Below are 23265 nucleotides of genomic sequence, written 5' to 3' on the forward strand. Positions count from 1 at the left end.
TACTACGCTAAGAAAGTACTTGAGTCTTCCGTTTATTGAATTCAATGGCCAACTGTACACCCAAAAGGATGGTGTCAGCAGTGGGTCATCAATCGTGCCAGTTCATTACGACATGTTTCTTGCAAAAGGGACCGTAGCATTCAGTTCTAACTGGTCACTATTGGTGTAGTCAAGTTCTTCCATTACGTGGATGACAATATTGTGTGCATTCTTGTTGATATATACTAGATGCTGTGAAAGACACCACATGTTCTATTTTTGAGACGGCACAAAGTGACCTTGCTGTTACGTTTGAGTTCACAGTCTACAACCTGCTGCACTTCTTAGACTTGGAAATCACTACAGGGTTAGAACATACAAGCTGGATGTACAAGACACGTAGTGGGAACTCTATCTTGCCATATGATTTCAACCATGGTAAACTTATCAAGAGAGGTAGTGCCAAATCTTGCATGATGCAGGCAATCAAAAAACTGTGCCAGCACATGACAAGTAAGAGCCGGGAGCTGCAAGTAGATCACCTAGGAAGGAGTGGATTTCCAATGACAATTATAGTGGCAGTAGTGGAAAGTTGCCTGAAAGTGATAAATTCCTCTAGGAAAGTGAAGAAAAATCGCCAGCAACCAGTAGCTGTTTTGCCTTAAATACACACAGTAGCGCATAGATCGAAAAAAGGGGCTTCCTGGCATGATGTGCAGGTCTTTGCAGCTAGGGAGACGATAGGTTTGTGTAGAAAAGTGAACATAGAGAACATTGAAGAAAATCCCCGAGTAGCAGAATGCCGTGTCAAACATGTAAAGAAATTTGCTCAGTGCAAGGTAGGAGTGGTATATAGGATTCCTCTGTCTTGTGAAGCATCTTACATAGGACAGACAGGTAGGTATCTCAACAAAAGGCTCTGGGAGCACCACTTGTAGAGTGGAAATACAAGGGAATCTTGCTCTTCACCGCTCTAGGTTCAATTGGGCCACGAATTTCAAGGACACAACAGTTTTGGCAGGTAGCAAGACAGGCTCAGTAGAACAATTGTAGAAGAGTATAGTCAGGGCGTCTACCAAGTTGACATTTCCAAATTCCCTGAGTTTTCCAGGTTTTTCTTGAGTGCCTTCGCAAAATTCCCTGAGTGATGCAGAACTGTGTTTTATGTCAAGACGGGCTGAAACCATATCGCCCGACGCTGTCACTCTCTAGTAAGCATATATATAAAAAAACGACTTAATCCAATTTGAATACAAAGGAGTAGCGTTTATGTTATTTAAAAAAAAAGAATAGAAGAGAGGGGTTAGTAAAATGCACAGCAAATAAAATGTCTTCGAAAAAAATTGCACATCGAGTCGGACATTCTCAAATACAAATAAGAAGTGGTGCACACAGAAGTGAATATTTTCGAATATGAGCTATTTCTATCAACTGATAGGAAGCTCAGTGGTACCAAACCTAAACTTTTTCACAATTGAGAGTCTCTCTCAACAGCTTGTAAGTCAAGCTCAACTGTCCTGACATACTCTCAGCCCGCGCACGACGTCTGTGTTATTTCACTGCTTTAAAGAGTTTATTTTGGTTTGTATGAGAGACGCCGATGCATCTCGGCGTCAGCCAAGAGTGTTTTTTGAGCTCAGGCTCCTTCTAAGAAGCACTCGCATACTTCATTCCCCGTTCATTCCTCAATGCATCGGTCCTTTCTGTTCTCGTGCTCCTTTCGCCGCGCGTTCACTCCACGGACCATTTGAAGCATACTCTTGGTCAGCTTACAGTAAACGTCAAATTTTTCGGACCCCCCAGGGGCCGCGAAAACTTGCTAAAAATCAGGCAGTCCGAAAGATAAATGCATGCCTTTTACTGCCCTTAAGGGCTCAAATCAACACGGGCACGTCCGATAAAGATCTGCATGCCTGCCAGTATACTTATTAGGCACATCGGTGCTCCTACTGTGATAGGAGAGGCCGAGCGCAGCCGTGTAAAATTAAGGAATACATACTGTGTCCCGCCCCTTCCTACCTACGCTTGTTAAGCTTCACCGCAATACTTTGCAAATGCTTCACTGCGTTACACAACTGTACTGAGGCAAAACTAAATTTCGGGAGCCAGCATTATGCAATGCGCCGTGCTTTCTGAGCTTCGAAGCCAAAATTCTTGCTGATAGCGGAGAAGTGAAGAAACACGGCATCAAATGACAAGAAGCTTAATAGCGAACGTCAAAGCAGCTAGGCCTAGTGTTGCCGCAGTGGCAGCTACAACTGCCAGCGGATCTGTGTGCGAAAGCGCCGGTTCGAGGCGGCGAGGTAATCGAAATGGCAGCGGTGGTGGCTTTGGTTAATGCCATTTCGGACCTGCGGTCACGGCAAAACATCCGGAAAATCGGACAGCGCAGAGTTCTCGCGTCCGAAATTTTACACATCTGATACATTGACTCTATGACGTGGTGGTGCTGCAAAGCCGTCGAAATTATCGGGAATCAGGAAAGTCGGTCGTTGACTGTACACTGGCAACTCCTCCAGCCAACGACAGGGCGCCAAATACGATTCGTTACAATTACTGTGTGTTACTCCAGCCAACATTACCGCGACTTTTGACCCTTTCAATAATATTACAGCTAATTTTCCCTGATAGAGGCACTAATTCCCTGCGTTTTTCCAGACTACTCGATATCTCTCAGAATTCCAGGTTTTCCCAGTCTTGCCGGTTGGTAGACACCCTGTATAGTATGCTTTAGGGAAAATATGGCACATGCGCAAGTTCAACGTTGATCGCATTCACAGAAGTCAATTGTCTTTCCTGGGAAACGAAAGAAATCTGGAGCATACACACAACTAAGAATTTGGCTTACAGTTGCATAAGATGCACATGTAAACTTCAGTTCGTGCAGTACTCTTTGTGTATGGCGTTGTTGCCCACAATGTCCACCCTCTGTTTTAATAAACAGTTGATAGATGCGCTTCGTCGATGCTTTTTTTGTCCCTTGTATGTTTAAACTTTGCAATGCTGCTTTTTAAGTACGACTTGTAGGATTGTTAACAAGCTTATGGACAAACACATTCCCTTGTGAATTGTCTTGTATTATATAATGCAGCATGGTACACAGCTCACATAAGACTGCCTAATAGAAAAACAAACATATTTTCCAGCTTGGTGGAAAATCGAGGTGCAGTAGGTATGCAGAAGCTAACTTTCTTGCACAAAAGAATGCCAAAATTTTGCAAATTATGTTGCCGTCTATGCTAGCAACTCAAAGAAATTTTGGCACATTATTAAACCAAAAAATAACTCAATTCATTTAGTATTGGTGATACCATTTCTGATTATGAATACTGTGTTGTCCTCAATGAGGTTTTCTGCAGCCATTTTGTCTTGTCATCCAGTCTCGTACCTTTTTTTCCTTATTGTAAGTAACCGTCCATGGAACCTGCAATAATTAACCTGATGGTGTCTTAGATCTAACTAGTGCTTGTGTATGTCGTTTCGCCTCTATCCTGATCATTGTTTCTGTGCTGTTCCTCGTTTCGGGCAAAAGTTTGTTTCAGCAGTGGATGGTGAAATAGTGAGCTCTAGTCTCGGGCGTTATTTGCAGAGGCTTCAGTGATGACCTCAGAGAAAGTCTGCTGTCGGACAGCTGACCTTTATGTCGCACATATTTGATACACCCAGTGCTATAAGAAGGAAATAGAACAGATAGTGTTCAAGTGAGCTTACTTCAAAAGAATTGCAAAGCATATGGCGACAGAAAAAATTTCAGCAGCATGTTACACTCCTGTAACACGGGAAGGTGAAAGCCTGCTGCACACTTGGTAATGCATCAAGTTATAATCTTAGGCATCAGACTTCCTGCAAGACATAACGAGCCACAGTGTGAAGTAAACATGTGGCAAGCCGTTGTCTGCGAGCTTCAGCCTCCCCTCTACATTGCCATCTCGCATCATAGCCTAGCTGCTTTTGCGGTTCGGCTTCTTCGGCTCATTTTCGACACTTAGCTGCGCCTTCTCGCGCTCTTATAGTGGGGTCAGACTCAGAACAACGCTTTTTTTCGAGCTTACGTTGCATCATCTCAGCAGGGAAAAGCACCACTCGCAGTCGAATGCCTCACTCCCGCCGTATCGCAAGTCGCACCTCGTTTCTCGCTTGGTGAGCCTCCTCAACTGTAGTGTACTTCCGACGGACGTATGCACTGGTTTACTGATGGTTCAGAAGCTTGTGTGGAGCTTGTTCTTTATTGACATGTATGCTGTTTTGTGTGTTGTATGGGTGATCTCAATGAATGTATGCACTGTTCGCTTCACTTTGCCAAGTGCTTGTAGCCTCTGCGTTAAGGTGGTATGAGCCATTGCTGATGATGATATTTTTTGTACCACTCGAATAGACTCCGTGCTTTTTAGGTATGATCAATTGTAACAAGCCACTTAAGGCTTTTACCTAAAAAATAAAGCCCATGCCTATTCCTTACGTACATGCTTGTAGCCAGACATATAATGGTATTCTTTACTTGACAATGTGATTGACAGGCAGCAATCAATTTCTTCTTTAATGCAATATGCTGCCTGTAATAATTTACATTTTTCCCTTTCATACTTCCCTAGAACATGTGTGCCTTCAGAAATTTGAAATTGGCAATTTTACATTTTTGAGCACTGAAAACTTCTCTTTTTTACTTTTACACACAAGTGTTAAGTGCTGTTCAAGTTCAGTGAAAGTATATAGTGTACCTAGGCACATTCAAGAACGCGTGCATGCATGAGATTCGGGAAACAAGAGGTTAGGACCATGGAGAATTGACACTATATCGTGCAACATGAAATCTTTACAAAAAGGGCTTTGCAAATACACTACCGACATACCTTGCACATACTTTCGAGTGGCAACACTAGAAAATATAACGCAGACAAATTCCGAACATCTGCACCTGCCGCAATTCAACTTTATTTCGCATTTTCCTTTTTACAGCAGGAGAAAATGCAAGGACAGAAACAAAAAGCTGCACAATCGCAGCTTGACGAGGCTCCTGCCCCCTATCTTTGACGAACAGTTGCAGCATATTCACGAATAGAATGTTTTACATATGCACAAAACGAATTCATATTATACATACATTCATATTCACATCAGAACATTTGTAACATCTATATACATATATTCACATGCATATCTACACCAACCCAGCATCTATACATATTTGCATCTGTACATGTAGACGTACATATATATCCAGAAAAAGGGGGGGAAGAAAGATCATGCACAAATAATAAGCAACACCTGAAAAAATACATGTTATAAATATTAGCAACAATTTTACTCAGAATGTAACGGCAATGTTCTGTGGAACATAAAAAGAAATGCGGAATAATCGAAACGCGGAAGATTTGTAACATGATAAAAAATTTGCAAATCTTATTTATAAAATTTGACCATTATTCATTACATTTACTTTCAGTTCCTTTCTCGTAATAGCATTTAGTTCGGTATGGGAAGCATATTTCACGTTTAATATTCTTGGCACCTGGTACTGCAATTGCCTGAACCCGTAATTAGTTCTTGTGAAAGGTAACACCCACTGGCTCTGTTTTCTTAATTCATATAACGCTTCCCTTTATTTGACTAAGTTGCACAAGTTTATTAAAGCCTTGTCGTTACACCAAAAATATTTTTTAATTTTTAAGACTAGGTTATAATCACAAAAATATTCAATAGGGAGCACATTAAGAGCGCGAAATATCTAGAATGTACGTGCATCAAACGGTGCATTACGAGCATGTCGGACAGTTTTCTTTTGTAATGTTTTTAAGCTTTGTATGTTTGCTTGCGATGTACCCCACACTAGATTACAATAGTTAACATGTGAAAGGAAGAGACTATTATATAACATCAGTTTTACCTTAGAGGGCAGTATGTGACTTAACAGATTATTCCACATGCTCTCGCCAATGTGGACAAGTACTAATACGCTCAACGTGTGCATCCCAAATTAAATGTTTGTTAAAAATTACACTTAACGTCTTTACATTATCAACTAATTCTATCTTTTCTGTGCCGAGGTAAAGAACAGTGTGGCAGTTGACCTGTTTTTGTGGTGGCGTAAACAATACAGCCTTACTTTTATATGCATCAATTGCTAATGAGTTTAGATTACTCCACTTTTGTAATAGGTTTAAAGTTTTATTTGCCATATTGTAAGTTGGGCGCAATATCATGTGATCTGAAAAAAAGGCTAGTATCATCCGCATAGACTATGAATTGTGCATGTTCACTAATATTTGTTATAAGCCCACAATAAGCCCTCTTTATAAGCCCACAATACATAGAAGCTAGCTTATACAGATCTTGAAAACTTTTACGGGGAACCTAATACGTGAATAGATGTTGGCACTACACATTCCATAACACTACAAATGTGCAAGAACTTATCCACAGCAACTTGCGACGCACGCTGCCAAAACGGGCTTTATTGAGGATGCGAAATTTCCGCACAATAGAAACAGAGAAAGATCACAGAAAGGTTTTTTTGTTTACAGTATTCATGCAAAGAATAAGGAAAAGCAAGTAGCAACAACACCTAGCTGTAAAGTTAACACACAGATTTTGGTTTGCCGATGACAATGTTCTATTCAGCAATACTGCAGACAAGTTACAACAAATGATTGAGGACCTTAACAGGGAGAGTGCAAGAGTGAGGTTGAAGATTAATATTATAATGAAGAAATTAAGAGAATGACATCCCGGGCTCAGCGACCATCATCACGAGCAGAAGGTTCGAGATTGGCACTCAAACACCACCATTTTGTTCTGCCTGCGTACCGTCGCGAGCTACCGCCTGTTTGTTGGACTTGCCCAATAAAACTCTTTACATTTGGTGGATCGTGCGGGGTAGGCACATCACCGGCACCCTAAAACTCCGATCCCGTACGTTGCACTCAACCATGCAAGCTGACGCTGCCCAACCGCCGCCACCTCTCCTGGCCGCCGTCTGCCCCGGCACGGTTCGCCAGCGAAACCCCCTAGTATTTTCGGGTACGGAAGAGCAGAACATCGAGGACTGGCTGTCATCCTACGAACAAGTTCGTGGACCCAACAAGTGGGATGACGCTGCTGAGTACCGCGAACTTTTACCTGGCTGGCGTGGCGAAGCTGTGGTATACGAACCACAAATCTGAACTTGAGAACTGGTCCGCTTTCAAGGAGGCAATATCTGCCATTTTCAGTCGCCCTGCCATGCGAAAGCTACATGTCGAACAACAGCTGCGCACATGGGCACAGGAACCAAATGAAACTTTTACCACCTATATTGAGGACATAATCGATCTCTGCAGGCGCGTCGATGCCTCAATGAGTGAAAGTGCCAAAATGCAGCATATTATGAAGGTTGTCGACGACAATGTCTTTCAAATGCTTCTTGCGAAGTCTCCTGGCACTGTGTCTGAAGTGGTAACCCCGTGCCACAGCTATGACGAATTGAGAAGGCAGCGAGCTCTCACCCGAGGTTCCTCACAGACGTACAACCAACCACTCGCTGCACTGGAGATCATGCCTGACCAGTCGTACCTTCTCGCACAAATGAAAGACTTTGTGCATGAGGAGGTGGCCCGTCAGTTGTCTCTCCTGCCATTTGCTCAGTGTCAGCAGCTCCCACACCAGCAGCAACTGCAGCAACCAATGCCACTGGCTCCCTGCTTCGACACGTTATTCAAGAACCGATTTCCGAGGCCATGCCAGTGCTCATTCAGCAGCACCCTGTCGCCACGCCGCTTAGTTGCACTGAGGCAGTAAAGCGGCAGCAGCTACAACAGCCTTCACCCTCGCATGGTGTGTCGTATGCTGCAGCCCTGACTCAGCCTGCTCCCATCCCTGCAAATCCCTGGCGAACGCACGACGACCGGCCGATCTGTCTTGGATGTGACGGCCCTGGTCATATCGCCCGACACTGCCATCGTCACGCGCCAGAATTCTCTGACGCCCGTTCACTAGCTACATGGGTCGTCCCCACTCTCGTTATGAAAGTCCGGATCCCCAAACAAGCACGTCTTCACATGACTATCCGCAACATACATCTCGTCACTCGCCTTCACCCCGTCGCCACTCCTTGTCGCCCATGTGTCGCAGACTAGCCCTCACAGTTCATGAGGCAAGAACTGCGCTGTTGAAATGCTCAAGTCCTCAAACTTTGCCGTTGAATATTGTCGACGTTTTTGTAGAAGGCACCCACCCATGCATGCACCCACCCATGCACCCACAGATGCTGTTGCCGATACTGGTGCTGCCGTTTCTGTTATAGATGCCCAACTTTGCCGCAAGCTTCGAAAAGTGACCACGCCTCTTGCGATGATACCCTTATTTACAGCGAATGGAGACCCTGTTTGGCTTATAGCTCCCTGCACTGCTCGACTTATCATAGCTACAGAGCACTACATCATTAAGTTTATCGCCCTTTCATCCTGCTCGCACGACATCGTACTTGCCTGGGACTTTCTATTGCGAAAAAATGTTCCAAAAGTCAGGGGAACTCATACTTCAATGCGTTGTTATCACTGGCTTTACTCAACAATATATAAAACAAGGATGTATTTTCTCATTTGTTGCTATTTGCGTACTGACAATGCCACCCGCATAGGTAGCAAAACGTCTGTTTTTGTTATATTTTATTGTTGAGTAAAGCCAGTGATAACACTGTGAAGTACTTTCTACCGTGCAATTGTGCCAGATCTGAACTTGAGCTCTTCCCGTTACGTGACCAGTCCTACAACCCCGCTCGTCAAGCCGCAAACAAACTAGTTGTAACAGAAGACACAGAAATTCCACCAACAGCATCTGTTTTGCTCCCCGTGTTCTGCAACAGTATGTGTGATGACGCTGCATTCTTTAGTAGGATCTTGATGAGGGCTAGTTGGTTCATATTTAGAACTGAGGTTAAACAGCGCGAATAAAATAAGGACACGAGGAAACAAATACCACAGACAAGCGCTGACTGCCAATTGGAAGTTTATTTGAAATTCTCCAGCCATTTTATACCATTTTTCAGCATAGGCATGCATACACAAGTCGCAAAAACATCTGCAAATCAGCAACATCATAATCTTTCATCTAAAAAAGCTATTTCTTTTCCCGACAAGGCAAGAGAGGGAGCGCTTACACATTTATCTCCTTCCTTTCTAATTTAGTAAGCCTCTATTATTTCCCTTTCCCTCTTACCTTTTCCTTTCCCTATGAATTTTGTTTTTTTCAAATATGGGAGTGCAGTGACACTTGTTACAATGTCCTGCTAAATGAGTCCCATGGCCATTCTTTAGGTTATTGCTATGCTGACAAGCTCTTTCATTGAAACGCTGTCCTGTTTGACCTATATAAGTTTTCCCACAACTCAGCGGTATCTGATAGATAACGTTGCGCCTGCAGTCAGTGAAATGGGATTTATGATTTGTGGTGCACAGGAGCCTTTCGCGCGTTTTCATATGATTGCACATCGAGGACAGCTTACACGGGGCACTGAAAAGCAAATTAATATTACGTCTATTGGAAACTTTCTTTAGATTGTGTGACAACTTGTGCAAGTATGACACCATGTGCGCTTGTCTCATCTTTATTCTTTTCTTTTTGTGATGTTTCGGAACTTATTCTTTTCTCTTTCTGCAAGATGGCTTCGCATACTGAAGTGATCTGAAGGTGGAATAGTTTGACTCGGCACGTGACAGTGTTCTACTCGCTTAAACGATGACTCGCTCAGCGCCGTCTTGCCGCTGAACAAGGACGGCGCCTAGACCCACGTTGCTGGTATCGGTGTGGAACAAGGACGGCGCCTAGACCCACATTGCTGGTATCGGTGTGGATCATTGTCGGCGCATCCACATCACAGTGGCCAAATACAGGCGGAGTATGTAGACAGTGCTGCAACTCGTTAAATGCCGCCCCCTGCTCTTCGCCCCACACAAGCGTGACATCTTCTCTGGTTAGGCAGATGAGCGGTGAGGCCCGATGCGTACAAAACCCGCAATAAATCGCCAGTAATATGCGCATAGGTCCAGGAAGCGTCTGATTGCCTTCTTGTCTGTAGGCCTTGAAAACTTTGCGACGGCGGCAATTTTCTCAGGACCTGGTCAGACACGTGTGTGGCTTACAATGTGACCCAAAAACTGTAGTTCTTCATAGCCAAAGTGGCACTTTTCAGGTTTTAAAGTAAGCCCAGCGGACCGTATGGCTTGAAGAACCGACCGTAGCCATCTGAGGTGTTCATCAAATGTGGCAGAATAAACAATGACATCTTCTAGGTAGACTAAGCAAGTCTTCCACTTAAGGTCTGCGAGGACAGTATCCATTAGTCTTTGGAACGTGGCTGGGGCGGAACACAAACCAAAAGGCAGAACTTTGAATTCATAGAGCCCATCAGGCGTTACAAAAGCAGTCTTTTCGCGATCCCGTTCATCAACCTCTATTTGCCAGTATCCACTTTTTAAGTCCATCGATAAGAAGTACGGTGCATGCCGTAACCTGTCGAGGGAATCGTCGATGCGTAGTAAGGGATACACATCCTTTTTTGTAACCCGATTGAGCTTGCGATAATCGATACAAAACTGCAGGCTACCATCCTTCTTAACGAGTACCACGGGCGATGCCCAAGGGCTTTTTGACGGCTGGATGACATCATCTTCTAGCATTTTCTTAACTTGCTGCTGTATTGCTTCATGCTCTTTCTCAGCCACATGATACGGATGCTGTCGGATGGGTATTACTGTTTCCTCTGTAATGATGCGGTGTTTCGTCAGTGGTGTCTGACGCATTCTGGATGTTGTAGAGGAACAGTCCTTAAAATTGTCAAGCAGTTCTCCCAGACTTTGTTTCTGTTGCGGCGCTAAACCTGGGTCAACGTCGACGACAGGTGCATTTGGCATCGTATCGGTGGTCGATTCCTCTTTTACAGCAAAGCAGTGTTGAACGTGGTCAATTTCGTCAAAGTATGCCACAGCGGTGCCTTTACTGATGTGCCAGCGTTCATTGGTGAAATTTGTCAGTACCACCTCCGTGCAACCACCAACTAGACTGACGATACCCCGGGCGATGGAAACACCCTGATGGAACAGAAGTGCAGTTAATTGTTCGGCTATACCGTCCTTGGTCAACTGTTCTCCGCAACTGACGGAGACAAGACTGCATGATAGTGGTGGTATGCAGGCAGCGGCGGCGACACGTAACGATGTACGTTGGCGCTCTTCGTCGTGGCTCGTGTCTGTACTAGTTGACAAGGTTATCTCGCCGTCCCGTATGTTAACCACGGCGCCGTACTCCCGCAAGAAGCCTATTCCAAGGATAAGTGATCTGCATGCAAGCATCTGCAAGCATGCTGATGCACTGTCGCAGTCACCACTATCCACCGAAACTGCGTCCACATCCACTATAGACCACCCATTGTCAAATGCTCTTGACGTCGCCACCGTCTCCTCTGCACAGCACCGCAATCCATGGATCGCTTCACTTGTTGACGTTTTAGTCAAGGCACCCACCCTTTCGATCATTTGAACACTGCGAAGCCAAGCTTCGCACGTCAGCATTCATGATGGCCTCTTGTTCCGGCACAACTAGTCGCCAGATGGTAGGAAGTGGCTCCTAGTTATCCCCCAAACGCTGTGCTCTACAATCTGCGTGTCCTTTCACTCTGACCCGCAGTGTGCTCACGGCGGTGCCTTCAGGACCTATGAACGCTTACGGAAAAGGTACTACTGGCGCGGAATGTTTCACTTTGTCTGCAAGTTCATTCGCGGCTGCCACAAGTGTCAGCGACGAATAAAAACACTACATACTGCCGCAGATGCATTACAGCCCCTTCCATGCCCAGCCCACCCATTCGACCGCGTTGGAATTAACCTTTATGTACCTTTGCCTTTGACCACGGCGAGAAACCGATGAGCCATCGTTGCTGTCGACCACCTTACATGACACGCCGAAACTGCTGCTCTTCCCACGGCGACAGCATAGGACACCGCCTCTTTCATCCTCAAGCGTTTCGTGCTTCGACACGGTCCTCCTCGTGAACTCCTCAGTGACCGTGGCCGCGTATTTCTCTCCTATGTAATTCAAGCACTTCTCCAGCAGTGCAATATTGTACATTGGACATGCACTGCCTACCACCCTCAGACGAATGGTCTGACTAAGCTGTTTAATTGGACACTGGGCTACATGCTTGCGACACATGTTGCATCTGATCAAACAAACTGGGGACCTGGTTCTTCCATTTGTGACATATGCGTATAACACTGCTACGTAAGTCACAACCGGGTTTTCCACCTTCTTCCTTCTGTACGGTAGCCAGCTGATGCACACTATCAAGACGTTGCTGCCATACGCACCAGATGCCTGACAGTACACGCTCATGTCGGAAGCCACCCGTTACACTGAAGATTGCCGACAACTAGCCAAGCACTTTACTACGGCAGGATCGCCAGTCAGCCTCTAGAGTAGGTGAAGGAGTATGTTTACCTAGGTCAATTAATCACAGGAAGCCCTGATCATGAGAAGGAAATTCATAGAAGAATAAAAATGGGTTGGATCGCATACAGTAGACATTGTCAGCTCCTGATTGGAAGCTTGCCATTATCATTGAAAAGGAAGGTGTACAATCAGTGCATTTTACCAATGCTGACATATAGGGCAGAGACTTGGAGACTGACAAAGAAGCTTGAGAACAAGTTAAGGACCATGGAAAGAGCGATGGAATGAAGATTTCTAGGCATAACATTAAGAGACAGAAAGAGAGAGAACGGATATAGACAGTATTTCAATTGACATCAAGCGAAAGAAATGGAGCTGGGCAGGTCATGTAATGCGCAGGTTAGACAACCATTGGACCATTACGGTTACAGAATGGATACCAAGCGAAGAGAAATGCAGTCGAGGACGGCACAAGGCTAGGTGGAGCGATGAAATTAGGAAATTCACGGGCACTTGGTGGAATCGGTTGGCCCAAGACGGCTAATTGGAGATCACCTTCGTCCTGCACTGGACATAAAATAGGCTGATAATGACGATGCTGATGAACAATTTACCATTTTCCACTTTTATACTTCCCTAGAACATGTATGCCTTCAGTAATTTGAATTGGCAATTTTACATTTTTCAAGATGTCCCGAACCCACCAATGCCTACCACTGTGCTAAGGTTACACATACATGATAAGTAGTGATTGATAACACAGCATTCTGTCAAATGATTTGTAATTTTTCAAAATAAAGGCCAACCTTTCTCCTGCCCTTCTTAAAAGCACTGGAAATATAGACTGGTGATGCATTTCAGACTATTCTTTTATGACTTAAGGACAAAAAGTATGGCGCTAAGCAGACAAGGAAGTGAGACACAAACTACATATACGGGTGCCGTTTGTGTCTCACTTTGTCCTCGTCTGCTTAGCACCATACCGTTTGCTAGCCCACATATCTCCACCGATGTCGAATAGCACACCTTTTTTTTTCAATTCTACACCTTCACCGCTAACACACTGTCGGTTATTGCCTCGCCCACCCGACTTACCCCTCTCCCTTTTAGAAGAACCTTACCTATATATACTATGCCGAGGAAAGCATATGTCGCCTTGAATAAGACAAGTCAACTTGTCAAAACGTTGGCTCCCGCTTTTACCTTGTTCGCGTCTTAAATTTCCATCTCCTGCCTTCCCCCATGTTTAAACTAGGACTTTGTATTTTCACTTCAAGATAGTAGCTGCTCACCATGAATATTTAGTTTATACTTTGTATCTCTACCTTATGTCTGCTTATACATGTTTGTGGACAAAGCAGCTTGTAAAGCCGGTCAGTGAAACTGTATAGTCTTTGATTATTTTTGTGTTCAGTTGGATATATCCGCTCGTAAACACTTCTACGCATCCTATCCAACTTCTGTTTGCCTCCTAAAGTTTTAAGTAACTGCTGTGTGTTGGTGTACGAACCTGGATAACATTTCAGTGCCAGCAGACAGGGACGTTGATGTCCGTCCTCGCACGCTAGTGCTAAAATTTTAAATTCTTTAGTTAATTTAACAGCACTCAAAACTGCTGCTGTATACATGTCTCAATGCCCTTGGAATTTTATTCTGTACACAGACTTTTGTTGTCAAACAACTTTGTCCTGATATGTTGGGAAGTGAAAAGCCAGTCTTGTATTCACCGTCATCTGTGTAATTGCCTCACATGTACATTTACTCTGGCAAAAGGTCGTTGCAGGTGTCAAATGCAGTGCATAGATATTTCTATGGTGTGCACAAATCATGAGCGCTGAGCCTGTACAAGCGAAAACGTGTTGATATGCGACATTTTTGTTGCTGTAGCGCGGTCACCTGGCCAACGTGGGTGGCACTGCAGCCTTGTGCTCCAAGCATGGCGAAATTTTGTTGAATGTATGAGCATGCTGTTTCAAAGTTGTAATGGCTCACAGCAGCACTTCAATTGAGGTTTTTTAGCGCACGAAAAGGGACGAAGGACAGTGGCAAGACGCAGACACAGCGCTAACTTCCAACAATTGTTTCATTCCACGAAGCGGTACACATATATATAGGGAACAGACACCACCGTACGCATGCGCATATGTACTGATTTTTAGTAAGATGAGACAGCAACGAGACAAGTGTAGGATGATATCGAAGATGAAAAACGACCATGTATAGCCAAAAAAAAATTTTTTTTTTTTGTAATTGCAAGATTAAAATGTCATCTCCATCAGGCCACTCTCTGTGTCACGTTTAAAAAATCAAATTCTTTTTTCGAAAGATCAATTGAAGGCGCGCGCGCTAACACAAGCGCTCCCCAAACTAGCGATATTCGCCGCTTCAATTATCTCACGTGTTGTTTGCGTCGGGCTTCTTCCTATAACCGTGCACTGTTTATAAATGGGGCTGCATCCATGTTTTCTGCAATGAAAAGCCAGATGCCCCACTCCTCCAGTTCGCACATTATTTGCGTGTTCACACAACCTATCATTTACACACCTTCCCGTTTGGCCTATGTATTTTTTGCCGCACGACAGGGGTAGTTCATACACGATATTGTTCTCACAAGGAACGTGACATTCCCTGTGATTTGTCCGGCAACTGGGCTTCTCAGAACCACAGTAGCTAGCCTTGCACAAGTTGGACAGCTTGATTGGCGCTGAAAAGATGACGCTTACATTTACATTATTGCCAATCTTCTTCAGTCTGTGCGAGATATCGTGGATGTACGGTATGATTGCTCATTTCTGCTTAACTCCCGCATTTTACGGTGAAGTACACCGCTCATCCTGTCGTCCGCGCTTTGTGGTCTTAAGGAGACTTTCGGCCCCAGCTGTGATGATATGCTGCGGAAAACCGGCCTGTTTCAGGCGATTCACTTGCGCCAGAAAGCTAGACAGGCACTTGTGAGGACATGAGTGGCGAAGCGCATTCATTAAGGTTGACTTTGCGATGCCCCTCTTAACTAACTTTGAGTGGCCCGATGAAAATGGCAGTAGCGGCTTGTTCGCCCTTGGTTCATATGCCCAGCACATCTGGTGTCCTTGAAAAAACATTCTAATATCTAGGAATCGCAAAGTGCTATCCTGTGGCGTTTCATGTGTAACAGTGAGCGGTTGTAAACACTTGTTGAAAAGATATAGCACTTGCATAACATCAAGACAAACCTCCCCGCTAGGATTTGGATCGAGAAGCACAAGGTGGTCGTCCACGTACCTATACTGCACCTTTTTTACATTTGAATTTTCTAATTTGGCATCCAGTATCCTGTTTACACGAGCAAGATAAAGGTCACTTAAAATTGGCGCAATACAGGAACCAATGCAAATTCCTTGTTTTTGAAGATAAACACTTCCATCCCACTTGGAGAACGTCGAGCGCATATACATGGACAATAGTTCAAGAAAACCCTGTGTAGAGATAAGCAGATGGTGTTAACAAACTTCAGTTCATCGTAAGCATCATTAGACTCTTGAACACATACTAATAACTCATTATGTGGCAGGGAATAATATAGATATTTTACATCTATAGAGAAAGCTTTCAACTTACTGCCTACATGTGTCTTCAGGTAACTTATTACTTCCTCAGAGTTCTTCGTCAGAAAAAGATCATTCACTGGTAGCAATTTCAACTGGCGTTGAAGAAAAAGACCTACGGACTTTTGCCAAGTTTTACCTTCTGACACTATAATACGCAGTGGCCATTCTGGTTTATGGCTTTTGATCGAAAAAAACATTTCGAGGCTCCCAGATTTTTTACTTTCGATTTCGCGTACCAGTTTACTCAGGTTTAATTTCTGACAAAGCTTCTTAGCTTCTGATTTCACTTTTGCAAGTGAGACATCACTCCTGCTATGAAACACGGAATCCAAAGCCTCATCTGCCTTCTGTTTCAACGAATTATGCGGGATGACCACAAAACCACCTTCTTTATCTGCAGGAAGCGGTGCCAGGCTATTTTCACAAGGGAACTGTTTCACACGTTTTAAGGGCACGGCTGGCCTGGATGGATGGCTTAGCTCGCGACACAACATCCACACCTGCCGAGATACACATTCCTACTTCGTTTCCCTCAGCGCATTTTGAAACATCTCTAACCTAGGTTAACAGTTCAGGAGCAGACAGTTTAGGTTCAACAGCAAATTTTGGTCCCAGTTTCAGGGTGTCTTTCACATACCCAGGCAACTGTATGTTTCCCTCGATGCAGACTGCATTGTTCCGGCTCCCTTGATTCTTTTTCTGTTGATTCTGTTTAGCCCGTAGCTGCCCGAGCAGAGGTCTCCAGAGGGCTTCCACACTGTCGTCAATTGTTGTTGAGTACTCTCGCCTCTTCTTCCTTTTTGCTGCAGGTTGATTTTCCTGAAGGAACACTCTTGCATGTAGCAAGTCCCTGTAAAGCCGAGCTTGCCTGAGGCATTCTGACTTCAGAATCTTGCAAATTCTTCGTCAGAATAGCCAGAATGCCTCAGGCAAGCTCGGCTTTACAGGGACTTGCTACATGCAAGAGTGTTCCTTCAGGAAAATCAACCTGCAGCAAAAAGGAAGAAGTGGCGAGAGTACTCAACAACAATTGACGACAGTGTGGAAGCCCTCTGGAGACCTCTGCTCGGGCAGCTACGGGCTAAACAGAATCAACAGAAAAAGAATCAAGGGAGCCGGAACAATGCAGTCTGCATCGAGGGAAACATACAGTTGCCTGGGTATGTGAAAGACACCCTGAAACTGGGACCAAAATTTGCTGTTGAAACTAAACTGTCTGCTCCTGAACTGTTAACCTTGGTTAGAGATGTTTCAAAATGCGCTGAGGGAAACGAAGTAGGAATGTGCATCTCGGCAGGTGTGGATGTTGTGTCGCGAGCTAAGCCATCCAGGCCAGCCGTGCCCTTAAAACGTGTGAAACAGTTCCTTTGTGAAAATAGCCTGGCACTGCTTCCTGCAGATAAAGAAGGTGGTTTTGTGGTCATCCCGCATAATTCGTTGAAACAGAAGGCAGATGAGGCTTTGGATTCCGTGTTTCATAGCAGGAGTGATGTCTCACTTGCAAAAGTGAAATCAGAAGCTAAGAAGCTTTGTCAGAAATTAAACCTGAGTAAACTGGTACGCGAAATCGAAAGTAAAAAATCTGGGAGCCTCGAAATGTTTTTTTCGATCAAAAGCCATAAACCAGAATGGCCACTGCGTATTATAGTGTCAGAAGGTAAAACTTGGCAAAAGTCCGTAGGTCTTTTTCTTCAACGCCAGTTGAAATTGCTACCAGTGAATGATCTTTTTCTGACGAAGAACTCTGAGGAAGTAATAAGTTACCTGAAGACACATGTAGGCAGTAAGTTGAAAGCTTTCTCTATAGATGTAAAATATCTATATTATTCCCTGCCACATAATGAGTTATTAGTATGTGTTCAAGAGGCTAATGATGCTTACGATGAACTGAAGTTTGTTAACACCATCTGCTTATCTCTACACAGGGTTTTCTTGAACTATTGTCCATGTATATGCGCTCGACGTTCTCCAAGTGGGATGGAAGTGTTTATCTTCAAAAACAAGGAATTTGCATTGGTTCCTGTATTGCGCCAATTTTAAGTGACCTTTATCTTGCTCGTGTAAACAGGATACTGGATGCCAAATTAGAAAATTCAAATGTAAAAAAGGTGCAGTATAGGTACGTGGACGACCACCTTGTGCTTCTCGATCCAAATCCTAGCGGGGAGGTTTGTCTTGATGTTATGCAAGTGCTATATCTTTTCAACAAGTGTTTACAACCGCTCACTGTTACACATGAAACGCCACAGGATAGCACTTTGCGATTCCTAGATATTAGAATGTTTTTTCAAGGACACCAGATGTGCTGGGCATATGAACCAAGGGCGAACAAGCCGCTACTGCCATTTTCATCGGGCCACTCAAAGTTAGTTAAGAGGGGCATCGCAAAGTCAACCTTAATGAATGCGCTTCGCCACTCATGTCCTCACAAGTGTCTGTCTAGCTTTCTGGCGCAAGTGAATCGCCTGAAACAGGCCGGTTTTCCGCAGCATATCATCACAGCTGGGGCCGAAAGTCTCCTTAAGACCACAAAGCGCGGACGACAGGATGAGCGGTGTACTTCACCGTAAAATGCAGGAGTTAAGCAGAAACGAGCAATCATACCGTACATCCACGATATCTCGCACAGACTGAAGAAGATTGGCAATAACGCAAATGTAAGCGTCATCTTTTCAGCGCCAATCAAGCTGTCCAACTTGTGCAGGGCTAGCTACTGTGGTTCTGAGAAGCCCAGTTGCCAGACAAATCACAGGGAATGTCACATTCCTTGTGAGAACAATATCGTGTATGAACTACCCCTGTCGTGCGGCAAAAAATACATACGCCAAACGGGAAGGTGTGTAAATGATAGGTTGCGTAAACACGCAAATAATGTGCAAACTGGAGGAGTGGGGCATCTGGCTTTTCACTGCAGAAAACATGGATGCAGCCCCATTTATAAACAGTGCACGGTTATAGGAAGAAGCCCGACGCAAACAACACGTGAGATAATTGAAGCGGCGAATATCGCTAGTTTAGGGAGCACTTGTGTTAGCGCGCCTTCAATTGATCTTTCGAAAAAAGAATTCAATTTTTTAAACGTGACACAGAGGGTGGCCTGATGGAGATGACATTTTAATCTTGCAATTACAAAAAAAAAAAAATTTTTTTGCCTATACATGGTCGTTTTTCATCTTCGATATTCTACACGTGTCTCGTTGCTGTCTCATCTTACTAAAAATCAGTACATATGCACATGCGTACGGTGGTGTCTGTTCCCTATATATATGTGTACTGCTTCGTGGAATAAAACAATTGTTGGAAGTTAGCGCTGTGTCCACGTCTTGCCACTGTCCTTCGTCCCTTTTCGTGCGCTAAAAAACCTCAGTTATGAACCAACACGCCCTAACCTACGCTCTTTCAGCACTTCAAGTTCGGGCTGGATATGCAATCGCCCCAATTAAGCAGCGTGGAGTAGCATCTAGTAAGTAAAAAAGTATAAAAGACCAAGTTCGATGAGATACTTAAATAGCCTAAATTAGGAAATGTCTACAGTACAACTTGCCAACAGCTTCCCAAGACAATATTGGAGCATGTAATGGCTAACTACTTGACTTCTACGGCCTTTCCGGCCTTAGCAAGCTAGAGTAAAGATGTCTTTAAGATGAGCTTGTGTTACCTGGGCTGGTCTCGTCTTTCTGCACGCTGAACATCATGAAAACTTTCAAGGTCACCCAATTCGTAATCCTTTTGCTAAGCATAGCTCCCAGATCATTCTTCAGACAAGTGCTGATCAGTCTCGGCTTGGCTGCACTTCTTTAAAGAGGGCGCAGAGTTCGGGAACGAGGAGACTCCCTGAACACCATGACAAGCAGGAGAAAACCAAACAGCAACACGGGGGCACTAAATGAAGTCTGTGACCTTTTCCTGTTTCTAGGTGCCCCGATTGCTTGTGTGCTGTGAAATATCAGCTTCTTGTTTTGTGAAGACTTCCACAGCTTCCTGCAAAATATTTAACACGAATCTCACATGGTATGAACGAGTCACTTGTGTGAGGGACTGTATTCACGACTAAAATGACACAGATTACAATCGTATAGTAGATGCAGTTAATTATGATTTTGTTGAGTGTGCAGTCACGACGTAGCCCACAGTAGACACTGTATCTTTCCCACTCGACTGTGTGTGTGATGAAGCGACCTGCGAGTTGGTTGCTGCCAACGCAAAACAGCGGCTGTCGAATAACACAGCTAGCGCCGCGAAGATGCGTTGTTAGCCGAACCGCGGCCTTGACGGTTCGCCACGAACGCAGCTCAGTCGCAGCAGACGGCGGCTTAGGTTATTACCGCACTGCCTGGCCTTGTTATCGGGGAATGGATAAAGAAGTCACGCAGGACGACCAAACTACGCCGACACGCGCGCGCACACAACATTGACTAGAAAATAACGTCGCAGTGAATACGAAGCCGAGTCGAGGGTATCACCAAAATAGACTCGACACTCACTTTGAGGGCGAACTTGGAACCCTTGGCCTTGTCGTAGCACTCCACAACTTTTCCGTTGATTCCGAGTCCAAGCACATGGTCCGAAATGGAGTAATCCTGCGTGATCGGCATCGACTTTGGCTCCAGCGCCGGTCGCGCATTGCCCAATTTAGCGAAATCGTTCATGGTGCCGACGTTCTCTAGCACGGTGCTGAGCAGGACGTGTAGGTAGAAGACCACTCGTCTTAGAAGCCCGATGACATTAGCCGCGTTGCGCTCGTCGAGCGCCTGGGGACACAAGTGCAAGCACAGGCGGCGACTACGGTGCTCGGGTGAGAGGCTGAAGTGACAGACGGTGTCGTGCAGAGGTGAAATAACCAGCTCACCAAATTCCATACAACTACACAACGCTGCTCATCCAGCAGGCTAGTTCTGCAGCCAGGAGGGCCAGGTTATAGCAGTTCTGCTGGTGATCGGTCAGTGTTCTGTGGCAAGAAGAGAACGTGGGAGCGATAACACTATAGAATAAAGAACCAACTTTAGAGAAGGAAAACTGTGCGACAGAACACCTATACAAATTAGCGAAGGGAAACTGTACCTTCCACAGTGCAACGGAAATAAAAGTAGTGGTGGCGTTGCAAACTAAAGTATGCGACCGAGAGATGAAGCTGGTACTATTATCATCATCATTACGTAGTGAGCAATGTGGCCGCTACTATAGTGAACTAGAAGGGGGCAGTGGAGTCAGGGAGAGCCCGCGGGTGTGTCATCTCACGTCGACGCCGCCAGATGGCGCCACTAGAGCATAGGCTGGGTGCATCGCTGGGTGCTCAAAAGCAATTGTGGAAAGGGTGAAAGGCGACAAAAGAGTGGCGGTAGGGACATTTCCAGGGCAGACACTGGGTTCTGTCATGGAGCGAGCAAAAGAAAAGCTCACGGAAAATGCCCACGTGCGCAACCTTGTCGTAGTAGCAGGTGGGCTAAATGACGTCCTGAACAGGAAAGGGCCAGGACTAGCCCAGCGCTTGGCGAAGGGGGTTGACGACTTGCGCGAGCTATCCCCTCAGGTGCAGATCGTGGTTTGCACGGTGCCGGAGGTGCCTGTGCGTGAGAGTCACGTACAAAGAGCCGTAATGGCTGCCAATGAGGCAATATGGAAAATGAGCCGAGAGAAAGGCTTCGAGGTTGTCGAAGTAAACAGGGAAGTGAGAAGTTGTGGTGGTTTTAAACGAGATGGGATCCACTTCAATTACAGGCTAGCACGAGAAGTGGGCTGGCGACTTGGGGGTCGCGCTGTTGCTTTTTTAGGGGGCCCGCGGGCGCTCAGGAGGTCAGAGTAGGTAGTAATAAAGAAGGTCCCCTAGGGGAACATCAGAAGAGCATCGCCGTCGATAACAGGAAAAGGAGAAAAGCAAGAACAAGAGCTCGCCATGCAATAGGCTACATAAACATGCAGGGCGGCAGAAGAAAGGAAAAGTGGGCAGAGATTGAGGAGCAGTTACATAGAGAACAAATAGGGGTGTATGCGGTTACAGAAACGCACCTTAGAGACTCAGAAGAGCCGCCAGTTATTGAGAATTATGTATGGGAAGGGTGCAACAGAACTAAGTTGGAAAGAAAGGGAGGGGGAGTCGGAATGCTCATCCATCAGGGAGCCAAATGGAAAAGAGTAAATTCACAATGTCAAGAGCATCTTTGGTTATCAGGTACAATGAGTGGGAAAGAAACTTGGCTTGGAGTTGTGTATTTGTGGACCGGAATAAATTGCACAGAGAAGAATAAAGAGTTAGTGGAATGCATAAGCGCTGATATTGGGGGTTTCGGGAATGGTGCTGAGATAGTCCTATTAGGTGACATGAATGCCCACATACAGGATTTAGATGGCTATACCGACAATAACAGGAAGTCAATGCTTGACCTTTGCGAGCAACATAACCTCGTGATCGTGAATACAGGGCCTAAGTGTGAAGGACAGATCACGTGGGAAGTGGGAAACCGGCAATCGACCATTGATTACTGTCTGATGACAGAAGGAATTCATGATAAGTTGAGAGAAATGGTCATCGATGAGGAAGGGTTTAGCAGCATAGGGAGTGACCATAAACGCATCATTTTGAAAATGGAATATGTAGTTGGGAAAGAGAGCAACGAAAGCAAAATGGCCAGTCCAAATTTGAACGCTGAACAAATAGCAAATATAGTCACTAGAGTGGAGGAAGAAATTGGCAAGTCGCCAAGTAAGGGGTGGGAATATGGTGAGCTTCTAAGTGTAGTAACGACAGAAATACGGAAAGAGAAACAACATGTTCATTGGAAAGGAAAAAAGAAACCGAAAAGCTGGTGGAACAAGGAGATACGAGAAGCGATCGCCGAACGACAGAAAGCATCTCGAGAGCACAGGCAGGCAAAGAAGGCGCAGTTGCCACAGGATGAAGTAACCAGTAAATGGGAAATATACCGGGAGAAAAAGTCTATGGTTCAAATACTGGTGCAAGCAAAATTAAAAGGTGAAAGTGAACATTGGTTGTCAGAAATGCGTGAGAAAAAGAAGGCCGCACCTAGAATATTTTGGAATCACATAAAATTATTAGGCAGGAAGGCAACAACAATACAACAACATATCCTAGACGAAGATGAAAACAGACTGGAACGAGAAGCAGCAATAAATTACATCCAAAAAGTAACAGCCGAATCTTTCAAAGGCAAGGACAAGGTTGAATTTGAAGAAAGAAAGAGCATGAAAGAGACCCAAGGGGGAAAGGAGCTAGTGCTTACAAATTTAAACTAGAAGAAAGCGGAAGAGAAAATTCCTAAGC

The 23265-nt window shown here is 44.9% G+C and overlaps 1 protein-coding gene across 6 annotated transcripts in view; it reads right to left on the bottom strand.

Moving 5' to 3' along the window:
• Positions 1-21077, bottom strand: part of MAPk-Ak2 (MAP kinase-activated protein kinase 2) — a 397658-nt gene extending 376581 nt beyond the window's left edge. For 3 of the 6 annotated variants that reach the window (XM_075694688.1, XM_075694686.1, XM_075694689.1), the window contains exon 1: positions 20471-21077. In XM_075694688.1, the coding sequence (XP_075550803.1) occupies positions 20471-20845 (375 nt within the window). In that variant the 5' untranslated portion in view covers positions 20846-21077. The remainder of the gene's footprint in view (positions 1-20470) is intronic. The other 3 variants (XM_075694691.1, XM_075694687.1, XM_075694690.1) reach the window with 1 other exon arrangement.
• Positions 21078-23265: the final 2188 nt, after the last annotated feature.

This window comes from Dermacentor variabilis, chromosome 6 (assembly GCF_050947875.1).
Source record: "Dermacentor variabilis isolate Ectoservices chromosome 6, ASM5094787v1, whole genome shotgun sequence".
Classification (NCBI taxonomy): domain Eukaryota; kingdom Metazoa; phylum Arthropoda; class Arachnida; order Ixodida; family Ixodidae; genus Dermacentor; species Dermacentor variabilis.